We start from the raw sequence: 21,061 nt of genomic DNA on the forward strand, positions 1-21,061 counted from the left end.
CAACAATTACACCTTAGTTGTAAAATTGGCTCTGAGTAACTTATAATTATTTACAAATGAAATAAAATCTATCTTCGGTACATGAGAATTTGACATAATTTCTGAGAAAGTGCCACAACTGCTTACTTGGGTGCTAAGTTCTGGTATGTTCCTTAATATAATAGCATCGGAGTCATCATACCTTATGTATGTTGCTTCTTTTATGGAGTATAATTGTGCTCAAAATAAAACAGTTTTCAAATTTGGCCCAGACGTTTGACTCTGCATGTAAAAACAGATTGAAATTACATTGGAAAACTCCGATTTTCAGGTAAAAATCTCTGAAAATCTATGACTTACTCTTCTGTATCAAAGAACACAGAAATGATGTACAGCTATGATAGATTTTATTATAAGAATAAATAATGAATACATTTATTATTTTGAGAAAATATTAAACATCTATGTTATCTAAAGTGCTTTGAGAGATAACTATATAGATGAGTTGTGGTTTTTTTCAAGTTAACAGTGTTAAATTGGCGGTATGTTTCAAAAGGCTCAAAAATGTGCTTATTCTCTAACCCTGAAATTCTACTTCTGGAAATATACCCTAGGAAATACGACACAATTTTGTGAACAGACATTTCTGTAACAATAATACAACCAAATTTTTAATAATTAAGGACTTATATATGCTTACAATATACATGGAAAGGATACATTGCAAAATTTTATGTTCTATGTCTTAATTTATTAAAATGTAAGTTATGTGTATCATTTATAAGAGAAGAAATAAAATAGGATATACATCAAGGGGTTTTAGCACAGCTTTATTTTATAAAGCAAAACGTTGAAGTATCCTAAAGTGTTCAACAACAGGAAATGAGTTAAGTTATGGCACAATCATGTAAGGAAATACTATACAGCCCTTAAAAATATGTTTTAGAAGAATATTTAGTGATATAAGAAAATATTCTGATATATTAAGTGAAAAAACAACATAGGACCTTAAAAATGGTAAATACAGTATGATCCCAGTTTTTGAAAAAGAGAAATGATATGTCATTTTAAAATGAAGTATGTGTGTGTGTGTATATGTGTATTTTCAGAGGAAAAAGACTTGAAGTTTAAATACCAATATCTTAAGAGTGATTATCTCTGCTTTTTAGTTTCTTTTTTGTATTGTATGTTTTCTACATTTAACACAGGGTATTATTCTGTGGTCAGAAAAGCAATTTTTAAAATTAAAACTATGTTTGAACCTTATTATATGTGTTTTGTATTTTGATAAGTAGATTTTAAGCAATAAGATTTGGTAAGAACTGTACTACTTTGGAGTTTTTTATAAATCCAAGATTGGGCTAAAATTTATCCATGAATAATGGTTTACTCTGCAAATTAATAATGCAAAGGAGATTTTAGAGAAACACTTTTAAGCTTAAGGGAATTTCTCAAGTACACTGAAAGCATGCATAAGACTGTAAATCATTTTTTCATCAAGGCCTGTCCCTTAAGTGCCTCTTCCCGGCAGGTGAATTTACATGTTTCTGTTTGCTTTAGGTAGAAGCAGTATTCCATAATTCATCTATTTCACTAACAATCTGAGAGTTGGAAAGCGATATTTTTAACATATATGTTACATAATGGTTTCCATTCACTCTCTAAATTATAGACAGACATCTTTTAACAATTTGGGTCACATTTTCACAGGTGATGAAAACATACCATATGTATCATGCAGAGAGCATCAGTGCAGAGAGCAAACTGAAAGAGGCTGAAAAACAAGAAGAAAAGCAAATTGGGCGATCTGGTGATCCAGTCTTTCATATTAGACTCGAAGAGAGACATCAGCGGCGAAGCTCTGTAAAGAAAATTGAAAAAATGAAAGAAAAGGTAAGTAAAAATAGATGGCAGAGTCTTTCTGTCCTCACTTGAAGTGACTTATCCTCATTTGAGGTGACAAGCCTAAGAACACTGATGCAATAGCTGATAGACACAGATTGTAAATTAACGTGAAATGACATGAATTTCCTCCCACGGGAATGCAAAATGTTTAAGAAACATAAAAATCATGTAATAACAGCTGGACATCATTTAGCGGTGAATGCCAAGTATTCAATACACAATGTAGAGAACTTGAATATTAACAAAGACATTTCACTGCAAATGGGCCCAAAGCCCAAATACATTGTTGTTATTCCCTGTAGCTGGGTAATTTTAGTTTGTTATTTAAATCAGATTTGAAATGTACTTTTCTCCAAGGACTTCAAAGGTCATTTGTAGATGTAGAATAAATTGTTTAGATTAATAAAAATTTATGTATATTTCTCTGTCTTGTTTAAAAATTACTTTGTTGTCTTTCCCAATGCCTGGATCTTCTTCATTGCTAGAGACAAGCAAAATATTCGGAAAATAAGCTAAAGTCGATTAAGGCACGGAATGAATATCTCCTAACACTTGAAGCAACCAATGCCTCAGTTTTCAAGTATTATATTCATGATCTTTCAGATTTAATTGACGTAAGTACTTGAAGTTTTTATATTTTCCGTATTAAGATGGAATTAGCAATAACTATTTTCACTGATTCTAAGACACCGTCATTTATTAAAACAATGTTATTTTATGTAACAATCAGAAAAAATGCTGCCAATTAAACTATACATGATACTAAGACACTGTTAATTGTAAGAGGCATGTGAAAAAGGGTGCATTCTAAAACCAATGAAAAACAAGTTGTTAGGTTCTATGAAGCTGTGAGTGCCTGGCAAACTCACCTAGAAAGGGGACCCAGACATTTTCAAATTATGCAGTGGCACAACCCTAACTGCATTCATTGATTCAAAACACATTTATTGGGACCTACTATTGATGCTGAGGCTATGAGAAGCCCTCAATAGTTCTTACCCTCTGGAATTTAAAGTGGAAAAGACAAATGTTGAGCAAATGATGGCACAAATGATTGCTTTATTACAGTTATGATAAATACTGGGAACCAAAATAGGACCACTTTTATAGATTTATCTAACTCTCTATACTTTCCTCTCATAGGCTATGGTATAGAAAAGCAGTAATTGGGCTCATGTAGAACTCTGCAAGTACATATCCACTATTACATTTATGCAGTGATTACTGCCATTATTCCCCACCTTTAACGCTCAGCATCATTTATTCTTTCATTCAGAAAATGTGTACTGAATATCCCAATCATTGTGCTGATGCTGTAGAAAACTGCAAAGATGAAGTAGACAAAAATTTTGTGTCTAAAAATGCCAGTATTTGTAAATAAAGAAAAAAATGATGTGTTATAACAACAGCACAGATAAAGTAATAGAGGTCCAGAGAGTTATCTGCTGGAATTTTACACATATATTGCTTGGTATTAATTGGATTCAACAGTTTTATGACATTAGAAAATTATTTTCTATGGCTCATAGTATCTTTCATAATTTAGAGATATAGTGGGTTACAGCAACTTTATTTCTATGGTGAATTTAAGTCTCATGTATTTAGCTGTTATTTTAGAGCCATAGTTTGGAACTTTTACAAAGGAATTTCTAAAGGATAGAATTATTTTTCAGTTCATTAACACTCTGATGTGACTTTTTCCTTTTATTTGAGTCTAAAACCAATTTTATCCCATAATATCATAATGTCTTTGTACAGAACCATTTAGTAATAAATAAAACCAGAGAAAACTTTTTTCTCTTTTCCTTTGTGACAAATATTTCAATCAAGTATTTAATCATTTAATTGTTTTAAATACCCAAACTTAAAAAATAGATTTATTTTCTTCTAGCACTCTGATGAAATAAAAGGATTTTTTTTTTCTGCCAAACTGCTGCTAGATTTCCTGAATAAAGATGAAGACTTTTATGGCTCTTGTTATCAGGCTTAGATCTGTAAGGATTCTGCCAAGTATATTGGAATATAGAAGAACTAATTCTATGTAGCTACTTTGCTTGTGTGTGTGTGTGTGTGTGTGTGTGTGTGTGTGTGTGTATTTTTTTAGGGCTTATTTACATAGTGGTTGAGTACTTGGCTAAATCCAACCCAATTTAACGTGAGTAGAACGCTCCCTGTATTGAAAAGCGTTTCTTTAACACGGACAGTGTACCCAGTACTGTTCTTGACAATGGGGATCCAGCAGTGAGCAAAACAAAGTCCCCGTCTTCATGGAGTTTATGTGCTTGTTGAGCAGTCAGATTATAAATGAATTTACTCACACACACACACACACACACACACACACACACACACACACACAGTAATGACAGTGTTATGAATAAAAATAAAACAGTCCTATGGGAGGGCTGCTTTTGATGATAGGCTCAGGAAAAGCCTGATACTTGAGCGGAGAATTGAGCTGGAGAGCCATATGGCTACCTGGGGAAGGAATCTCATACAGAAGGCTGGTAAGGCTAGTGTGGAGGCAGAGGTGTGTTTGGCAAGCTCACAATGTTCAAGGAATAGCAAAGGAGGCCAGTATGGCTAGAGCTGAGAGGGAGGGGAGGAAAGTGCTAGTCGGAGAAGAATGTAAGTGGAAGCCCAATCACCTAGGTAGGGTCTTTTCGACAGGGAATGGGGTTTTGATTTTGTGCTCAGCAGGAAGTGACATCACCTGGTTTACATTTTAAAAATTCACTCTGGCACCTGGGTGGGAAATAGACTGAGGTAGGTGAGGAGGTCAAGAGTGAAAACTGAGCTACTCTAGAGTCTTTGCAGTTGTCCAGTCTAGAGATGATGCTGGCTTGGCCTGGCATGGTCGTGCTACACCATGAGAAGGGGTTGGATTCAAAATATACTAAAGATAGTGCACATAGAAATTTGAAATAATGGGTGAAAAGCAGGATAAAAATGATTCCTAGGTTCAGATCCCGAGTAACCAGGTTAGTGATGGTGCCATTTACTGAAATTGGAGGTCAGGAAGCAGTAGTTCTATCTAGTACGATCGAGGTACCTGTTGGGCATCTACGTGGAGATGTAGAGTAGCAGCCCTAATATCACTGGGGCATATAGGACAGGAATAGCGTGTCAGGATGACATGAGAGTCGCCATCTCTGTCAGGGATACTGAGCTCTTACTATGTAACAGACAGGTTTCTCAGCATAATCTTACCTAATCATCGTAACCACGTAAGGCAAATACTATTTTCTCCATTTTATAGATTAAAGGAACTGAAGCTTAAGTAGATAACTTGCCGAAGGTTACACAGGTAATAAATGATAGGTTTCAACCTAGGCAATTTAACTTCCAGATCTAATTAACTTTGACATAAATAAGTAACAGTTAAACATACCAAGTAATTTTCAATTTTAAAAGAAGTTGAACTTTTAAAATATCAGACTTAAATTTAAAATTATAAATAATTCTCAAGTAATACAACTTAGATATGAATTTTAAAAGAAATTATATGAAATTGGTTCATTGTCATATTCAACTGAAATTGAATACTCTTAGTGAAAATTATTCATTCGTTGACTTTTAAGGCACTCAAATGTGAATATGTGCATTCTAAAATGGCTGCTTATTTTGTAGGAATCCAATTTGCATAGATAGTGGTGATCCCAAAAACCATTAAGCTTGACCCTTCCTGGTGAAAAAGAAACAAACTGATTGTTATGCAAAGGCATCTGGAATCCTTTATGCTTTGTGAGTTTATTTAGCAAAATATCTTTACACTGAGCTATCTAATAGTTATGAGAAGAATTGTTACGCCTCTAGTGAGAAAGGAAGCAGTAGTTCTATCAAGACAAATTTTTAATGCATAGCATTTTATATGTGAAATGACATGGAAGATACTAAATGTGTCTTGATTAAATTAAAGCATTATAAATAATCAGAGTTTAAGGGGGATCGAATATATGGTGATGGAAGGAGAACTGACTCTGGGTGATGAACACACAATGGGATTTATAGATGATGTAATACAGAATTGTACACCTGAAAATCTATGTAATTTTACTAATAATTGTCACCCCAATAAATTTAATAAAATAAAATTTAAAAAAATAATAATAACAAAATAAATAAATAAATAAATAATCAGAGTTCAAGTTGAGACCTTTTTTATCTACACCTCTAGTTTCCCTTGGTTTCTATTCATGGCGATACCTGTCTCATAAATTTTCTGTGATAGACCATGATGAATGGATCTATTGATATAAAAAAATTAAGTCATGTAATTTTCCATAGAATTTATATTTTAAAACTAGTCTTTTAAGAAGCAATTCATATGCATTGTAGAAAACTAGAAAATACTATAAGCAAAATTAAAGTGATCACATTCTTCCCCCCAAGTTCATCACTTAAAATATAGACTTTTTCTCTGTGTCTACACATACATTTTTATATCAGAAGAATATGAAATCTTGTTTTACAAATAACTTGTTAATGTACTTTTTTTCAGTCATTGATCTCCATCTTTCCATTTCATAAAAATGTTATCTAATTACCAGAGTGTATTCCCATTTATGACCCCAAAAAATGTTTCATAGCTGGTGTGTCTAAACTAGACCCAATTTAGGATCATACGGGGTGATGTGTCCCCTTCAGTCTTTTTTTTATCTGGCAAAGTCTCTTATTGAAAAACATGGACAGTTGTTTCTCAGAACATCTCAGCGTCTGAGTTTAGCTCATTATTAGTTGTGGTGTCATTTAGCCTGTTTCTCAGTCCCCCATATTTCCTACAAAGCAAAGTTGTATAAAGATTTCATGAATTCAAATTAAGCACTTTGTACCAGAATACATCATAGGTGATACATCTGTTTAACCCACCAATAGTGATGCTAAAATTCATCACTGGCTTAGAGTGATGTGTGACTCATTACTCCATTATATAGTTAAGTTTTTCCCTCTTGCAACAAACTATGGGTATTCTAAAACCTCTTGAATTTGGATCTTACTAAATTGGAACTCAGCAGTGTCTGAGCTATGAAGATAGCAAAATACTTCCTTAGAGTACAAATTAATCATGTAAATTAAGAAGAAGAAGAATTTAAAAATATTTCCAGGCACTTCAGACTAATCAGTTTATTTACACACACACACACACACACACACACACACACACAGAGTTGACATTCTATTTAGTAGAATCCTTTTTTGGTAATTACTACAGGTATAAAAACTTTAATAATTCAACACTTGGATAGACTAGTTCAATTTTTTTCTGTATATTTGGAGGTGATCTAATGGTTTTTAAAAAATATTTAATAATTCCAGTTTTTATCCATTTTAGGTATACTTCATCTTTACCTATCAATGTTAGTTTGAATTAGTAAGGTTCTCTCTCTCTCTCCCTCTGTCACTCTCACTCTCCCCCTCTCTTCTTCCCTCTCCCTTTCCTTCTCCCTCCTTCCTCCCCCACTCAGAAATGGCTATAATATAGAAACACTGTATTTTTAAAGAACAGTTATTGGATTTCTACTGGAATTTGTTTCTAATAAATCTTAATTCTTCATTGTGACTTATTGTGATCAACAAATTAATTTTATGATAAACTCTACCACTGAAAACACTTTTATAAACTAAGTAACTTGATAAAGTCCAAATTAAAAATATTAGATTTCAGACCTCTAACGTTCATTGATAGTGAGGGTAAGTAACATAATGAAGAAAATGATGGCTCAGTTGCTCTTTTATTTCTGCTGGAAATATTTTAATATAGTGTACAAACAAGGTTTAGGCAGTTTTGGGTACTCCAGATACTGAGTTATCTCTAGAGAGAAGGGTAGGGGTTGTGACTGAGGAGGGGGAATTTAGAGAACTTCTGGAGTATCAGCAATATTTTATTTATTTAAAAGGAGCCTATATGTTTTGCACTTATCTGTAATTATGGCGTATTTTATATTAAAAAAAGAAAACGCAGAGAGCTATATAAAATGATAAAAACATGACTTAAATATTTTAATCTAAAGCATACCAATGTACTTGCACTTGCCAATCTTTTCGTGTTATGATTTATCTTTTTGTGTGGAGTTCTGAGTGGTCTTCATGTACACAGACAACATCCATTGTGTATTGTCTGTGATTTCTACTTTTGAGTTCTTTAATGTAGAAGAAAAAAATACTCTGGATATTTACATTGTTTTTCACAATATTGCATAATTCGCATACCTTTGCCTAATTTATAGCAATTTTGTTTACTCTTAAATCTTTCCAACAACTCCTTTCTCACTTATTTTATCAGCTTATTTACATTAATTAAATATATTATAATTAGATTATAATATAAATGGCACAAATATTGTACAGTCGACTCTTGGAAGCATACAGAGCAGAAATGTTGGACCAGAAACGTACAGAAGTATTATAAGCATCTATTAGCTGTGTGTGTGTTTGCAGTGTACTGACTTTGGTCAGTATGCCTTAGAGCACAGGTTGATGACAAACTTTCTCTTTCAGGGGCCAGACAGTAAATATTTTAAGCTTTGTAAGCCTTATGGTTTCTGTCCCTATTCAATTCGAGTGCAAAAGCAGCCTTAGGTAATAAGGAAGCAAATGGATGTGGTTGTGTTGCACTTAGACTTCATTTACCATATCAGGCCATGGGCTCCACTTGGCTCACAGGCTTGTTGACGTCTGTTTTACAGAATGAACTGAATGTTAGTTAATCCAGACTGTCCCTTAAGCAGTTGCCTATTAAGATGGTTTCTCCTCTGTCTCTGAAGAAAGTCCTAAGTCAATTTTAGTTTATAGAGTAATAATCTCTTACTTAATTCGGAATAGGTGGGAAGTGGAACAGTTAATTTCACAGTGAGGATATTTATTGTGTCATTCTAGAGAATCAGTATGAATTGTAAGAAGTACAGAGGAAGTAAAAAAAAAAATATATACACATTTAAGAAACAAAAAAACTATTAAAATTGGAATCCTCAATATATAGGAACAACAAAAGATGAATACAAGTCACGTTTGACTTCTGTGATTACAAGAGGTGCTCAAAGTGGTTACCGTCAGCATCCAGACATTTCTGATTACGGAGAACTACTGCTTGAGCAACGTTGACCAAAGTGTCCACTTGTATACATTTTTTTGGCACCCCCAGTATATTGCAAACATTGGTGAAAGGAAGTTTAATTGGTTTGGGAGAATAAAGCTATAATTATAGGGGAAATAGGTTATAGTTTTATAAATAATAAATTTCACATCTGTGATCATTAATGTCCCAAAAATTCAGTGCAAAAAAACTGTAACTAATTATTATGTAAAAATTAAGATATATTATAGCCAGAATAAAAATCATACAAGCAACAAATATTTATAATTGCCGAAATTTTCAAATGATTGTGATTTGCAAAGAGAAAAGAGGGGACAGTATAAGTCTTAATACTAGGAATTTGTGATCTATGATCAAATTCACCACTCTGTATATCTGGAATTCTTCAAACAACTGGTTTTAAGATTGCAGAACTAGTAATATAGTCTCCTTCAGTCCAGTTCCACACCTACCCACCCTCAAAAGTCATTCAGAAAAACAAAGTCCTCAACAGTAAAATTCTGTTTGTGTTTTGTCCCAGAGCACATGCCCAGTAATAATAAACTATTTGTCATTCTTAAAGGACAGCATCACGGTTTCCAGTCACTCCTGATAAAAGTTTGCAGGTCACTTTGGAGCCTGAAGGATAAATCTCTGTGACTATTTTAGTAGGATATTGCCATAGAATAACCCCTTACTCCAGCTAATTTTCTTGATAGAGAAATCTGTCATGTGTTTTGTTGGCCATTTATACAGAATGAGATTGAAATTAGATTACATCATATACCACATGCCATGTTTGTTTTATCATTTCTAAATAATCAGCTGTCCTAAAGCTTTTAGCCTTATCCTGCTGTCTCTAGAGACATGTGTTTAATCAAAAAACAAACTTATTCAGAGTTCAGATTTTCTTAATTAGCTGTACTTTCCCCTATACGAACGTAGTGGTGTTGAGGTTTACCCATGAAAGCCTGCCAAATTGTAATACTGTAGTCCCCATTAGGCCTGAACTCTTATTAGGAAGATTACAGAGGGAGCACGTTCAATGGGTTGGGGTGGTGTAGTTATCATGTAAACTGATTTGTGCGTGTTTTCATCCCTTTGTGATACAAAGGGTATTTAAAAACTGAAATGAGTTGGGGGACTGAAGTAGACGGCTTTTAGAGTTCCTTCCAATGGAGACACCGTGGGCCTTTGTTAAAGGAAACGGCACCCACCTGGTTTCCACCCGCAGCTCAGGCTGCTCTTTCTCATCTTCAGTGTTTGCTTTTCTTGGCTGGACCAAGAATGTTGAATGTTGGAAGTCGCCTCAGGCTTGATCTTTGGCTTTCTATCTCTTAGTCTCTTGCCTTAAATACGGTCTGAAGCCTCCTAGATTTTTATCACCAGCCTTGATCATCTTCATGGGCTGCAGATTTGTGTCTCCATCTGCCTGCTGGGCATCTCTAACCAGATGCCTAATAGGCGTCTTGAACACGTCAAACACTTAAAACAATTTTTCTATATATCCATTTGCTCCTATTATCATCCTCTTCCTCCACACACACAACTTTTTCTTATCCAATTTTTCACACCTCAAAAAATGGTACCATTTTCCACCCAGTCGAACAAGTCAAAAACCCAATCCTCTCATTCCCTGAGACATAAATGTATCGGAAAATCCTGTCTTATCTCCCTCCTAAATACCCCAGACCTGGCTTTTTCTCACTACCTGCACTCTCTGTCTCCTAGGCAACACATCTTCACCTCTTGCCTGTACATAGGAAGCAATGGCTTCCTGAAGATGTCTCCCAGCTTCCACTAAGACCTTCCAATTAACAATCCATTCTCTTCCCAAGCAGCTAAAGTGTTAAAATATATAAGTAAGGCCTGTCAATCATGATTTAAAACTCTTCAGTGGCCTCCCATTGTCCCTAGAATAAAATCTGAACACTTCACCAAGACCCTATGTGAACTGGTGCCCACCTGCCACTCTGTCTTGTGCTACGACTTCCTCCCCTCCCCCTTTACAGGTTCTTTGGCCTTGCTGTTCCCCAGACCCACTAAGCTTTTTCTTGCCTGGAGCCTTTCTGGTTTTTTGTGTAGAATACTCTTTTTTCCAGCACTTTACAAGACTAATTCCTTCTTTTCATTCATGTTGCAACCAGCTGCACTACATAAGAAAGCAGCACCCCTTCTCCCCAGCACTCCTATTCCTGAATTCTCTCCATAGCATTTACCACCTGCCCTGTGTTTATTTGGGCTTGCTTTATTCTCTCTCCTCTCTTGTGATTTGACTCAAGGTAGTTACAGAGATTTGGCCCCAGGAAAAATTAGTCTATGCTAGCGGCTCCTCTGAAAGAAATGATTGCCGGTGTAAGTGGGAGATGTATTCGGCAACAAATGGTTGTTATTCAGCCCACTCATTGGCTCAGGCATACGCAACCTCACTTCTTCTCCTGTTTCCTACTTTGTATCCATTCCTGTCATACATAGATATACCATTTTGACCTTTTTGTTGCTCAAGAGAAACTCAAGACAAGTTTTGCTAACAGTTGTTAAAGCAGCAACAAGAATTAGATTGTCAGCTCTTTACTGGACCATCCGAAACCCAGACATGAAAGTAGGTGTGTAAAAGTTGCCTGTGGAAATTTAGTTCCGTCCTGCGAGATGCCTATCTTGACAAAACGTGTTTGTAGTTTCTAGGATGAAGTACTGAATAGCAGCTAGAAGGAGAAATAGTGAAAGACAAGGATATATTCAGAAGAAATTAACTTTCTTCACTTGACATCTAAAATAAACGTTCTGAACCTATCCATTTCTGGTTCTTTGAAAGCTACCCATGATCACATAAAAGCTGTTTTTGCAATTCAGTTTGCTTGGGTTGCACTGTCTTTCAGAAAGACTCAAAATAAGGGGTAGACCAAGTCTTTACCCAATAGCCGTGGCTGTGGAATGGTCAGAGTCAAGCTTACTACAAGCCAGAGATGGGCCCAGGACTAAGGATCATGGAAGCCTCTCAGACGGAGGCAGGAATGAAGGTAGAATAGTTAGAAGTCAAGGCAGAATAATTCTGCAGAAGAGTTCCTTCCATTCTCATGACAACTGCTTAATTCCTCAGTCACATAGGAGTTTGTAGCTGTCCTCAAGGCACTGCCAGGACTGCCTGCGAATGACAGTGGCTCTTACTGTTCTGGAAACATGTCCGTAGGACTTGTTTTCCATGGAGTTCCATCATGGTAACTCCCATCGAGGACCATGCTTTAACCCCACTAAGGCTTCTCATGTCGTGCAAAAAAAATGTTATCTCCCTGAACAACCGTGATCCAGTTATACCTGACGTTATACAAACCACGTATACTTCAGCCGAACTCTCAGCCTTTGGGACAAGATGAAGCACTTATCACAGTCATTAATACCTGGATTTCATCTTCATGTCTCATACTATTTGCAACCCTTTCGCCTAAGGATATTAACCTACTGTGGTGATTTTGACTAATACCTAGTGGAATCTATGTAGGCAGCTCTTGGGATAGTAAAAAAAAAAAAAAAATACATCCTTCTGCTTCTGACAGTCTTTCCTTCCTCAGTTTTAATCCATAATTTTATGTAGCCAGAGTTTTTCTAATCCATCAGAACAACACTGTTTTGTTTTCATGAACTATTTTATTGGTTTCTTATGTGTTTTCATCATTAAACGTGCTTGGGCTATAACTCAACTGCTTGTGCAGAAGCTGGCTTTTCATGTCATCATTAATAATTCATGAGCTCCATAGAATTACTTTAGGCCTTTTAAACCAAGTATCTTGAATCTTAACATATCCAGTGTCGTTTTAGCTTCCAGTTTAGAAAAAAAGATGATTCTGTGATGGGCCTTGTGTTTCAGGAGACCTTGAATAAGAGTTTTTCCTGTTTCTTGTTTCTTTTAATGTTCAGAATGCTTGAAAAACCTAGAGCAGAGAAAATGTTGCATATCAGTAGTGACAAAATCATGCCAATTAAGTGACCTTACAGACTGATAAGAACCATAGGGGTCAGAGAAGGAAACTTTCCATTAAACCTCATCACAGAAACCTAAGTGTAGCAAAGTCCAGAAGACACCTAGGGAGGCCCCTGGATCAGTGATTAAGCCGCGTACATGCTTCTCCCCAACCTGTTAGGAAACCACAGTAAAATCAAGGGTCTCTTACTGGGTCCACACCTACTAAATCTGCCTGGCTGACCTGGGTGTGGAAACATGCACTGGTACTTTCATAATCTTGACATTTACTCCCCAAAGAAGCCACACTTAGAAATTTGAGGAGTGAACCGGGAATAATGAAAACTTAGTATGTAATTTTCAGAGCTCTAACTCAATTGGGTAGTTTGGGTTGGATTTCTTTCTTTTTCTTCCCCTTTTTCCTTCGTTCTTCCTCTTTTCTTGCTGTCTCTTTTAAGTTCAAAAGAGACTTGGATTTTGTAAAATTTTTTTGGTGGGGTGCGGTGCTTTTCTCTGGGCTGTCTCTTTTCTCTCAGTATCAATTTTAAGCCCCATTGGGATCAGTACTCATAACAGAAAGCAGCTTGTGTGATCCACTTCGTTATAATCAGGTTGAATCTGTCTTGCAGAATAGTGGGGTGTTGTGAAGCACTGATACGTCTCAAAGAAATGAGGCCATTTCTTTTCAGATTCACGTTTTTATAAGATGAGGTGTTATTGAAAGAGAATAATTTTTCAGCCCCTCTGATGTGTATAAAACTGCTGCACAGAATCTTTATGGATTTTGAGGAGCAAGACTCATCTGAGACTAGAATTGTTTAATTAACTGAAAATCATTCTCTGTATTTGAGTGCAGCTGATTCCATGGGAGATGTATTAATAATGAGACTGCTGCATTTCACAACTGTATTTGTAATTGTGATGTGGCAGCTACTTGCCACTTTTTTAAACAGAGTAATCTTTAATCAAGTCAATTCTCTTGTTTGTGGATTTTTTTTTTTTTTTAACTTCAGATTCTAATTGAATAGCTGAGAGGTAGGGCCCAAGATTCTGCATTTTTTCCCCCCAAGATTCTGCATTTCTAACAAGCTGCCAGTGATTTGATGCCACTGGCCCACAGGCCACATTTTGAGTAGCAAGATTTTAGAACATCTTTAAAAATTCCAAATTTAATAATTCTGGAATTGGAGGGTGAGAGTCGAATGAAATATGTTGGCACTTCTGAGGGCAGGTCAGTGATTAAATCCATACCTTCATAAAGGCAGATCTGATGGTTCGTGCCCTGGTGGATACATCCTTTGTACAAATTTGCTTCCTTTGTGCCCCTCTCCTACTCTTTTAGATGCAAACTAATGAACAGCTTATATTTGAATTCTTAAAGAATGGAGATTATATTTTACTGTGTTCCAAACTTCATATTCCTGGAGCCTAGTGAATTCCCTGGCACTTAATAGATGGCCAATTGTTGCATTGAGTTGAGTTGAATCAAATTGAACTGATTGAACTTCGTTAGAACTATATAGGGATGACCGGGTTTTGTACCTTTAAAACCACTTGTTTCCTCTTTAAAAGATTGATACTGTTTTTATGTACAAATGTAAAATCCTGTTGGTAATTTATGACTGACCTATATCCAGAGCTATATATTTTTAAGTTATATTCTCTTAAAATGCAATATGGAAAAATAAATATAAATACAAATTAAAGGTAGTGAAGATTCGAGAATCCCAAAGCCCTTTTATTCCTAGGAATACAAAACAAAATTCTATCTCCAAAAGGGACTTTGGCAATCACTTCTCATTTAAGATTTTATTCTAGGATAAGAAAGAAGGCATTCTCAGACTATTATGGCAGATACAAACCTGTTCTTATTTCTGAAAGAGTACACAGTATTACTGAATCTTAAGTAAGTTAATGCAAATCTAAAATATTATAGTTAGTGTGTTTACGTCCTCAAAGGATTTCAATAAATCAGTGTATTAATCTCAGTATCCATGAACAAACTTGAATACTATTTTTTCGTTATTTCCTTTCACTCTTTGCCTTTATTTTTTAAGTTTTGTTGAGGTGTTGTTCATAAACCATGCAGTTTGCTCATTAAAAATCTATGACTGACTTTGAGAGTATTCACAGAGATGTATATTCATCACCACAATCGATTTTAAAACAGTTTGATTACTCCAAAAAGAAATCCTGCACCCGTTCACCGTCACATCTGTCGCTACAGATTTGCCTGTTGTGGACATTTCATGTAAAGGGAATCATACAATGTGTGGTCTCTTGTAACTGGGTTCTTTCACTTTGCCTAATGTTTTAGGGTTGATCCACGTTGTAGTACGTGTCAGTACGTCATTCCTTTCTGTGGCTGAGTAATATTTCACTTTGTTGATTAACATTTAGGTTGTTTCTACTCTTCAGCTATTCTTAATAATGCTGCTATAAACAGTCACATACAAGTTTTTGTATGACAGTGTTTTTATTTCTCTTGTGTACATACCCAGGAATGGAATTGCTGAGTCATATGTTAACTCTGTGTTTCATCTTTTGACGAACTGCCAAACTCTTCCAAAGTGGCTGCACCATTTTACATTCCCATCAGCAGTATAGAAGGGTTCCAATTTTTCCACATCCTCCCCAGTACTTGTTATTTTTTATTATAGCCATCCTAATGAATGTGAAGTGGTATCTCATTGTGGTTTTGACTGGCATTTCTCTGAAGACTAATGTTGAGCATCATTTCATATGCTTGTGACCATTTGTATATCTTTTTTTGAGAAATGTCTATTCAGTTCCGTTGCTCATTTTTAATTGGGCTATTTGTCTTTTTATTATTGAGTTGTAAGAGTTCTTTATATAGTCTAGATACAAATTCTTTATAAGATACATGATTTGCAGAAAAATTTTCCCATTCTGTGGATTATCTTTTTACTCGATAGTGCCCTTTGAGGCACAAAAGTCTTCAAATTTGATGAAATCCAATTCATTTTTTCTTTTGTTGCTTTTGCATTTTATGCCATATCTAAGCAAACAATTCTTCATACATGGTCATGAAGGTGTACTCCTATGTTTTCTTTTAAGAATTTTATAATTGTAGCTGTCACGTATAGGTTTTTGATTCTTTTTAAATTAATTTTTGTATATGGTGTTCTTTTAATTTTTAAGTGCTGTGATCTTGGCTACCATGCAAGTCTGAACAGAGCCCTAAGAACATACCTGTCTGCGGAGTATAACCTTGAAACCTCCAGACATGAAGGCTTAGACATTATTGAGAATGCAGTTGACAGTTTGGAACCCAGGAGTGATAAGCAGAGATTCATGGAGATGTACCCCGTTGCCTTCTGTCCACCGATGAAGTTTGAATTTCAGTCTCACATGGGTGATGAGGTCAGTAATTATTTTAAAACAAATTATTTTAAAACTTAACATTACTGTTCACCTGCTGTAACCCAACAGTTGTAAGAATTCCCAGGTATCTTCTCTTTCCTTCCTTTACATGGTATCTTAGCATAGTATTTTGCTAGGATCAGCCATTGCCACCACTTTTTAAAGCAAGGATCAAACACTCAGACGTCTACAGAGGCCAAACAAATTTAGGTTCAAACTCAGCTGGGTGTAAGCACTAAACTGTCCTAGGATAGAGACTTCTTCCTCCATCTCAAGACATTCAAGTTTAAGTTCAGAACAAAGTATTTTGCTAATGAAATCAATCTGAAGACTTCTTGAATCCTGATATAAAGATTCCCATAAAGAAAAATGATTGTAAATGGGAGAGAGGAAAAAAAAAAAAAAAGCAAAACATTTAAGATTCTAGTTGAATCCAAACAGTAAAAGGAACATAGAAATGATATATCTTTATTTCAGTTTACCTTTCTATCCTATTTTACCAAGGGAAATAAATCCACTTAAGCCGTTTATGAGTTACAGTGATATATTTTGTTATCTGCAAACAAGGGAAAACAAGAAGAGCCAATTAATGGAGCACACTATGTAGGACTTGGTGTCCACCTATGCAGAACAATACTCGCAGGTTAAAAATTTGATTTTAGCTTATTGTTCTGACGGTATGTTTTTAAAAATAGATGTAATATTCGTGGTAGATTTCTTTAATGCCATGATTTTTTCTGAAACACCTAATATTACAACTTATAAGGTATATATGTGTGCACCTGCTGTATTTCTAACCTAATTTTATTTTTGCTTGATTTGATAGAGTGAATTACTTGATTAGTAATGGTTAGCATTTCTAATCACATACCAGTAGCATGTGAATTTGACAGGCACATGGCTTATGCCACCCAGAATTACGTTTCTCCAAAACCAAGTGGTTGCTGTTTTAATTTTTAGGTTATGGATATGTTAAGCATAGAATGATAAAATATCACAGACAAGTCACTTCATTTGAGTTAATAGTTTTTATCTTTTTGGTTTTTACTATTATTATTTTAATAAAGTGAATCTGTTGCCCCTTTTTTATGGCCCGTACTGCCAGGGAGCAATAATAATCTCCATGATGTTTTGGAGACTCCATAAAAGAAAAGTCCCATCTACCAAGAGCATATCTATGACAAGGAAGACGAGAAGAAATTATTCATTTCTGGAACAATTTTAATATTATTAAAAGGTTCCAATTTTGACCTACTCCATAATTTGGATCGTGGCCAAAATATCTTTCTACCAAAGCCCAAGATAAGTGGCCTCTTCAAGTTCATGGTGAATCACGTGATTTGGCTGGTATTGGTAAGACCAGCCAATAGTTATTCACATTTTTTTGAGGTTTTACTATGTGCCAGGTCATGTTCTAAGTGCTTAATGTTCATTATCTCATTTCATCTTTACAACAGCCTTATGGCATAGGAAGTCTTATTACCCTCATTTTACACAGAAGGAAACTGAGGTTTGGTAACTTACCACAGTCACCCGGCTAGCTGTAGCCAGTAGGTTCTGTTGCCTGCCCTAGTTTTGCCTGCCTGGTCCATTTGGATCATCCGTCGTACTCTGTCCTCTGCCCGATAGTCATTAAGAATTCACGAGTGAGACATCAGCTTCAGAACCCTGTCTCCAGCAACTGCCCCGTTCTTAGAATGATGCTTCCTGCAGCTGCTCTCTTCCCAGTCATATCCGGGCCAAGCAGCTGCATTCTGCCCTTGCCACTGACGTAACTGGTCCGTATTTAAAACTGAAGTTTTGAGGCGGCTGTTAAAAGTAAATATGTAGTTGGAATCTTGAGGGCATCAGCCTAATTCATGCAGCATTTAAATAGGGGAAGCATGCATTTGGAGGCTGGCTTGCTGGTGCCCTGCTGTAACTGTGGCTTCTAATTCCCCCTCAGGTGTGTCAGGTCAGCGCTCAGCAGCCGGTCCAGGCGGAGCTCATGCTCAGGTACCAGCAGCTACAATCCCGACTGGCCACGCTCAAAATCGAGAACGAGGAGGTGAGCATGCTCTCTGCCCCATGAGTAATCTGAATTCTGATGTCAACTGGGAGACGTTTTCAAATGACCAAGGCATATTTAACAATTCTAAATGCAATCTCATCATCAAGCATTTTTAGCTAAACTAGGGTTCCTAAACTCGTCTTTGTAAAGGATAAATGCAGATTCTGTGTTCTACCACTGATGAATACTTTATCAGGGATTCACTGCATACACATGGAAACACATCTTTTATCCTTAAATTTGTCATTCACATTAAAAATAGTTCCAAGAGATTATTAAACTCAACATACGTGCCTAAGAATATACAGTAATGTGTAGAATGAAACTTTTGACTGACATGTTAATTGAATCTTAACTTTTGAAATTAGTACTTTTGTATGCTTTTTCTGGTAGTCTACAGATTTTTGGGACTGAACATGGCATTACTGGTATAATTAGTAAAAATATCATTTGAAAATAATAGTCAAATGAGAATAGAAAACTGTTTATTTGCTGGCATTAGTGGATTTAAATGGATAGAACATGAAATGTGAATTATAAATATATGTTGAGCCAGAAAGCAGTTGTACAATTCAGCTGTCTTTTTTTGAAATTAATTTAATTGGATCCACATTCTCCTTAAATAAAAATATGAACCGCAGATGTTTCTTGTGTTAGTCATGGCTCTCGGTTATAATTTACAGGAACCCAAATCAACCTTACTCAGGTTAGAAAGTTTACTTATTGAACAAGTTTGCAGGAGCCTCAGTCATGATTAGATCTTATCATGATTAGATTTCATCATGCATCTCTTGTCTCCTTTCATCACTTTGAAGTGATGTCTTCATGTGTGTTGGTAGGAGTCCCCCGCACCCTCCCTGCCCGTATTGTGAGAACCAGGACTACATGGTCCCTATGGCTTCCCATCTCACCCCGTTCCAGCATCCTTATCTCTGAAGTAGAATCCTTCCTCGGCCTGACTTAAGTCATGCTTACTTCTGGACCACCCACTACATCCAGGAAATGGGATTCTCTCCTTGGTCTGCCTAGATATTGTGCCCGTTCCTAGAACCCTTTGATTGACAGCCCCAACGGAAATATGTATTTCTAGAGACAAACAATTCCCAAAAGTAAGGAATGTAGGACAGAAAACAACAACAACAACAATTCACTTTGAAAAAATGAACTATGAAAATTCACTTGAGTACTCTTATTTCAATCCTACTGGGATGCTTTGAGCCATGTGCATGTGTATTTGCTTTTATTAAGAAAGAGTGATGTGTGTCTACATTTGGTCAACACTCATTGCAATTTTGTGGCTTCTATTCTTCCTAGAAGAACCAAACCACCCCTTATTCGAACATGCGCATTTAAGATGCAACCAATGTGATTAAGACTTCATTCATTCTCTGTGTAAAGTACCACAAGTGAGGCTTTCCAAAGGAAAGCTGTTGCTCTCTGAACTTGGGATGTTTCAGAGCCTAGGCATTAGGGTTTTGCTGAGGCATTACAAAATACTCATCTAATTCAGTTTATTGGATCCTATTATTAGATCTATGGTTTCTATGTCTAGTGACTTCCAGTGTTTTTTTTTCCATTTGTGTCCTCCTGCTGTTTTATTTGAAAACATTCCCTAAACTCTAGGAAAGTTGTTATACACAAGGTCAGAACAGCCCACAGACCTATTTCATTTGGCTCCCACAGTTTTGGCCAGTTGAAAACAGGGCGGACTAGCAACTCTGGCCCTGCATTGCCTCATCAAGGGAAGAGCTGAGTTATTTGATCTCCCTTTGCCATAATTGTTAAACTCCCGATTTTCTTACATTGGACTAGTCCATTTACGTTACCTGTCTGGCCTCCGCAAGCCTCTGAGTTTATAACTTGAATGTATGTCTCTTTGGGCACAATTTGGAAGAACACAATGTCCTTATAAACTGATAGAGGCAGGCAACACTTTCTGAGGGTTTGTTTTTTTTAATTCACTATAGAAACAAATGAATTGGATGGTCCTGATAGTTCTTGTGAGTATAACTAGTCGTTTATAACTTACTGACTATCAGACAAATTCACGGTAGTGGAATGGGATTCCCAATGAAAATAAGATTTAGGTTGAATTTTTTTTTTCCTTTTTTTTTAAAGATTTTTTTATTGGGGAAGGGAAACAGGACTTTATTGGGGAACAGTGTGTGCTTCCAGGCCTTTTCTTCCAAGTCAAGTTGTTGTCCTTGCAGTCTTAGTTGTGGAGGGTGCAGCTCAGCTCCAGGTCCAGTTACCATTTTCTAGTTGCAGGGGGCACAGCCCACCACCCCTTCCGGGAGTTAAACCAGCAACCTTGTGGTTGAGAGTACGCTTTCCAACCAACTGAACCATCCGGGAGGCAGCTCAGCTCAAGGTGCCCTGTTCAATCTTAGTTGTAGGGGGCGGAGCCCACCATCCCTTGCCGGACTCAAGGACTTGAACTGGCAACCTTGTGGTTTAGAGCCCACTGGCCCATGTGGGAATCGAACCGGCAGCCTTCGGAGTTAGGAGCACGGAGCTCTAACTGCCGGAGCCACCGGGCCGGCCCCTTAAGTTGAATTTTTGACAATCAGTAGATTTCCAGATATGGAAGAAGGAACAGATGTTTCAGTATATTTTAAGGTACCCTGGGAGAACCTTGGTTTCCCAGGGCAGTGTGGTTTTCACCCAAGTTTTCCTTGGGGATGAGCCCAACGTGAAGCTGAAATCACGTGAG

General features: G+C 36.3%; 1 protein-coding gene across 2 annotated transcripts in view; it reads left to right on the forward strand.

The window, feature by feature from the left end:
* The window catches only part of SRGAP1 (SLIT-ROBO Rho GTPase activating protein 1), a 245,371-nt gene that overhangs the window by 162,001 nt on the left and 62,309 nt on the right, over positions 1-21,061 (forward strand). For both annotated transcript variants that reach the window (XM_019732456.3, XM_019732457.3), the window contains exons 5-8: positions 1,690-1,872; positions 2,370-2,498; positions 16,077-16,298; positions 18,244-18,345. In XM_019732456.3, the coding sequence (XP_019588015.1) occupies positions 1,690-1,872; positions 2,370-2,498; positions 16,077-16,298; positions 18,244-18,345 (636 nt within the window). The remainder of the gene's footprint in view (positions 1-1,689; positions 1,873-2,369; positions 2,499-16,076; positions 16,299-18,243; positions 18,346-21,061) is intronic.

This window comes from Rhinolophus sinicus, chromosome 1, assembly GCF_057876585.1.
Source record: "Rhinolophus sinicus isolate RSI-liver-muscle chromosome 1, RSI-T2T, whole genome shotgun sequence".
Taxonomy (NCBI): Eukaryota; Metazoa; Chordata; class Mammalia; order Chiroptera; family Rhinolophidae; genus Rhinolophus; species Rhinolophus sinicus.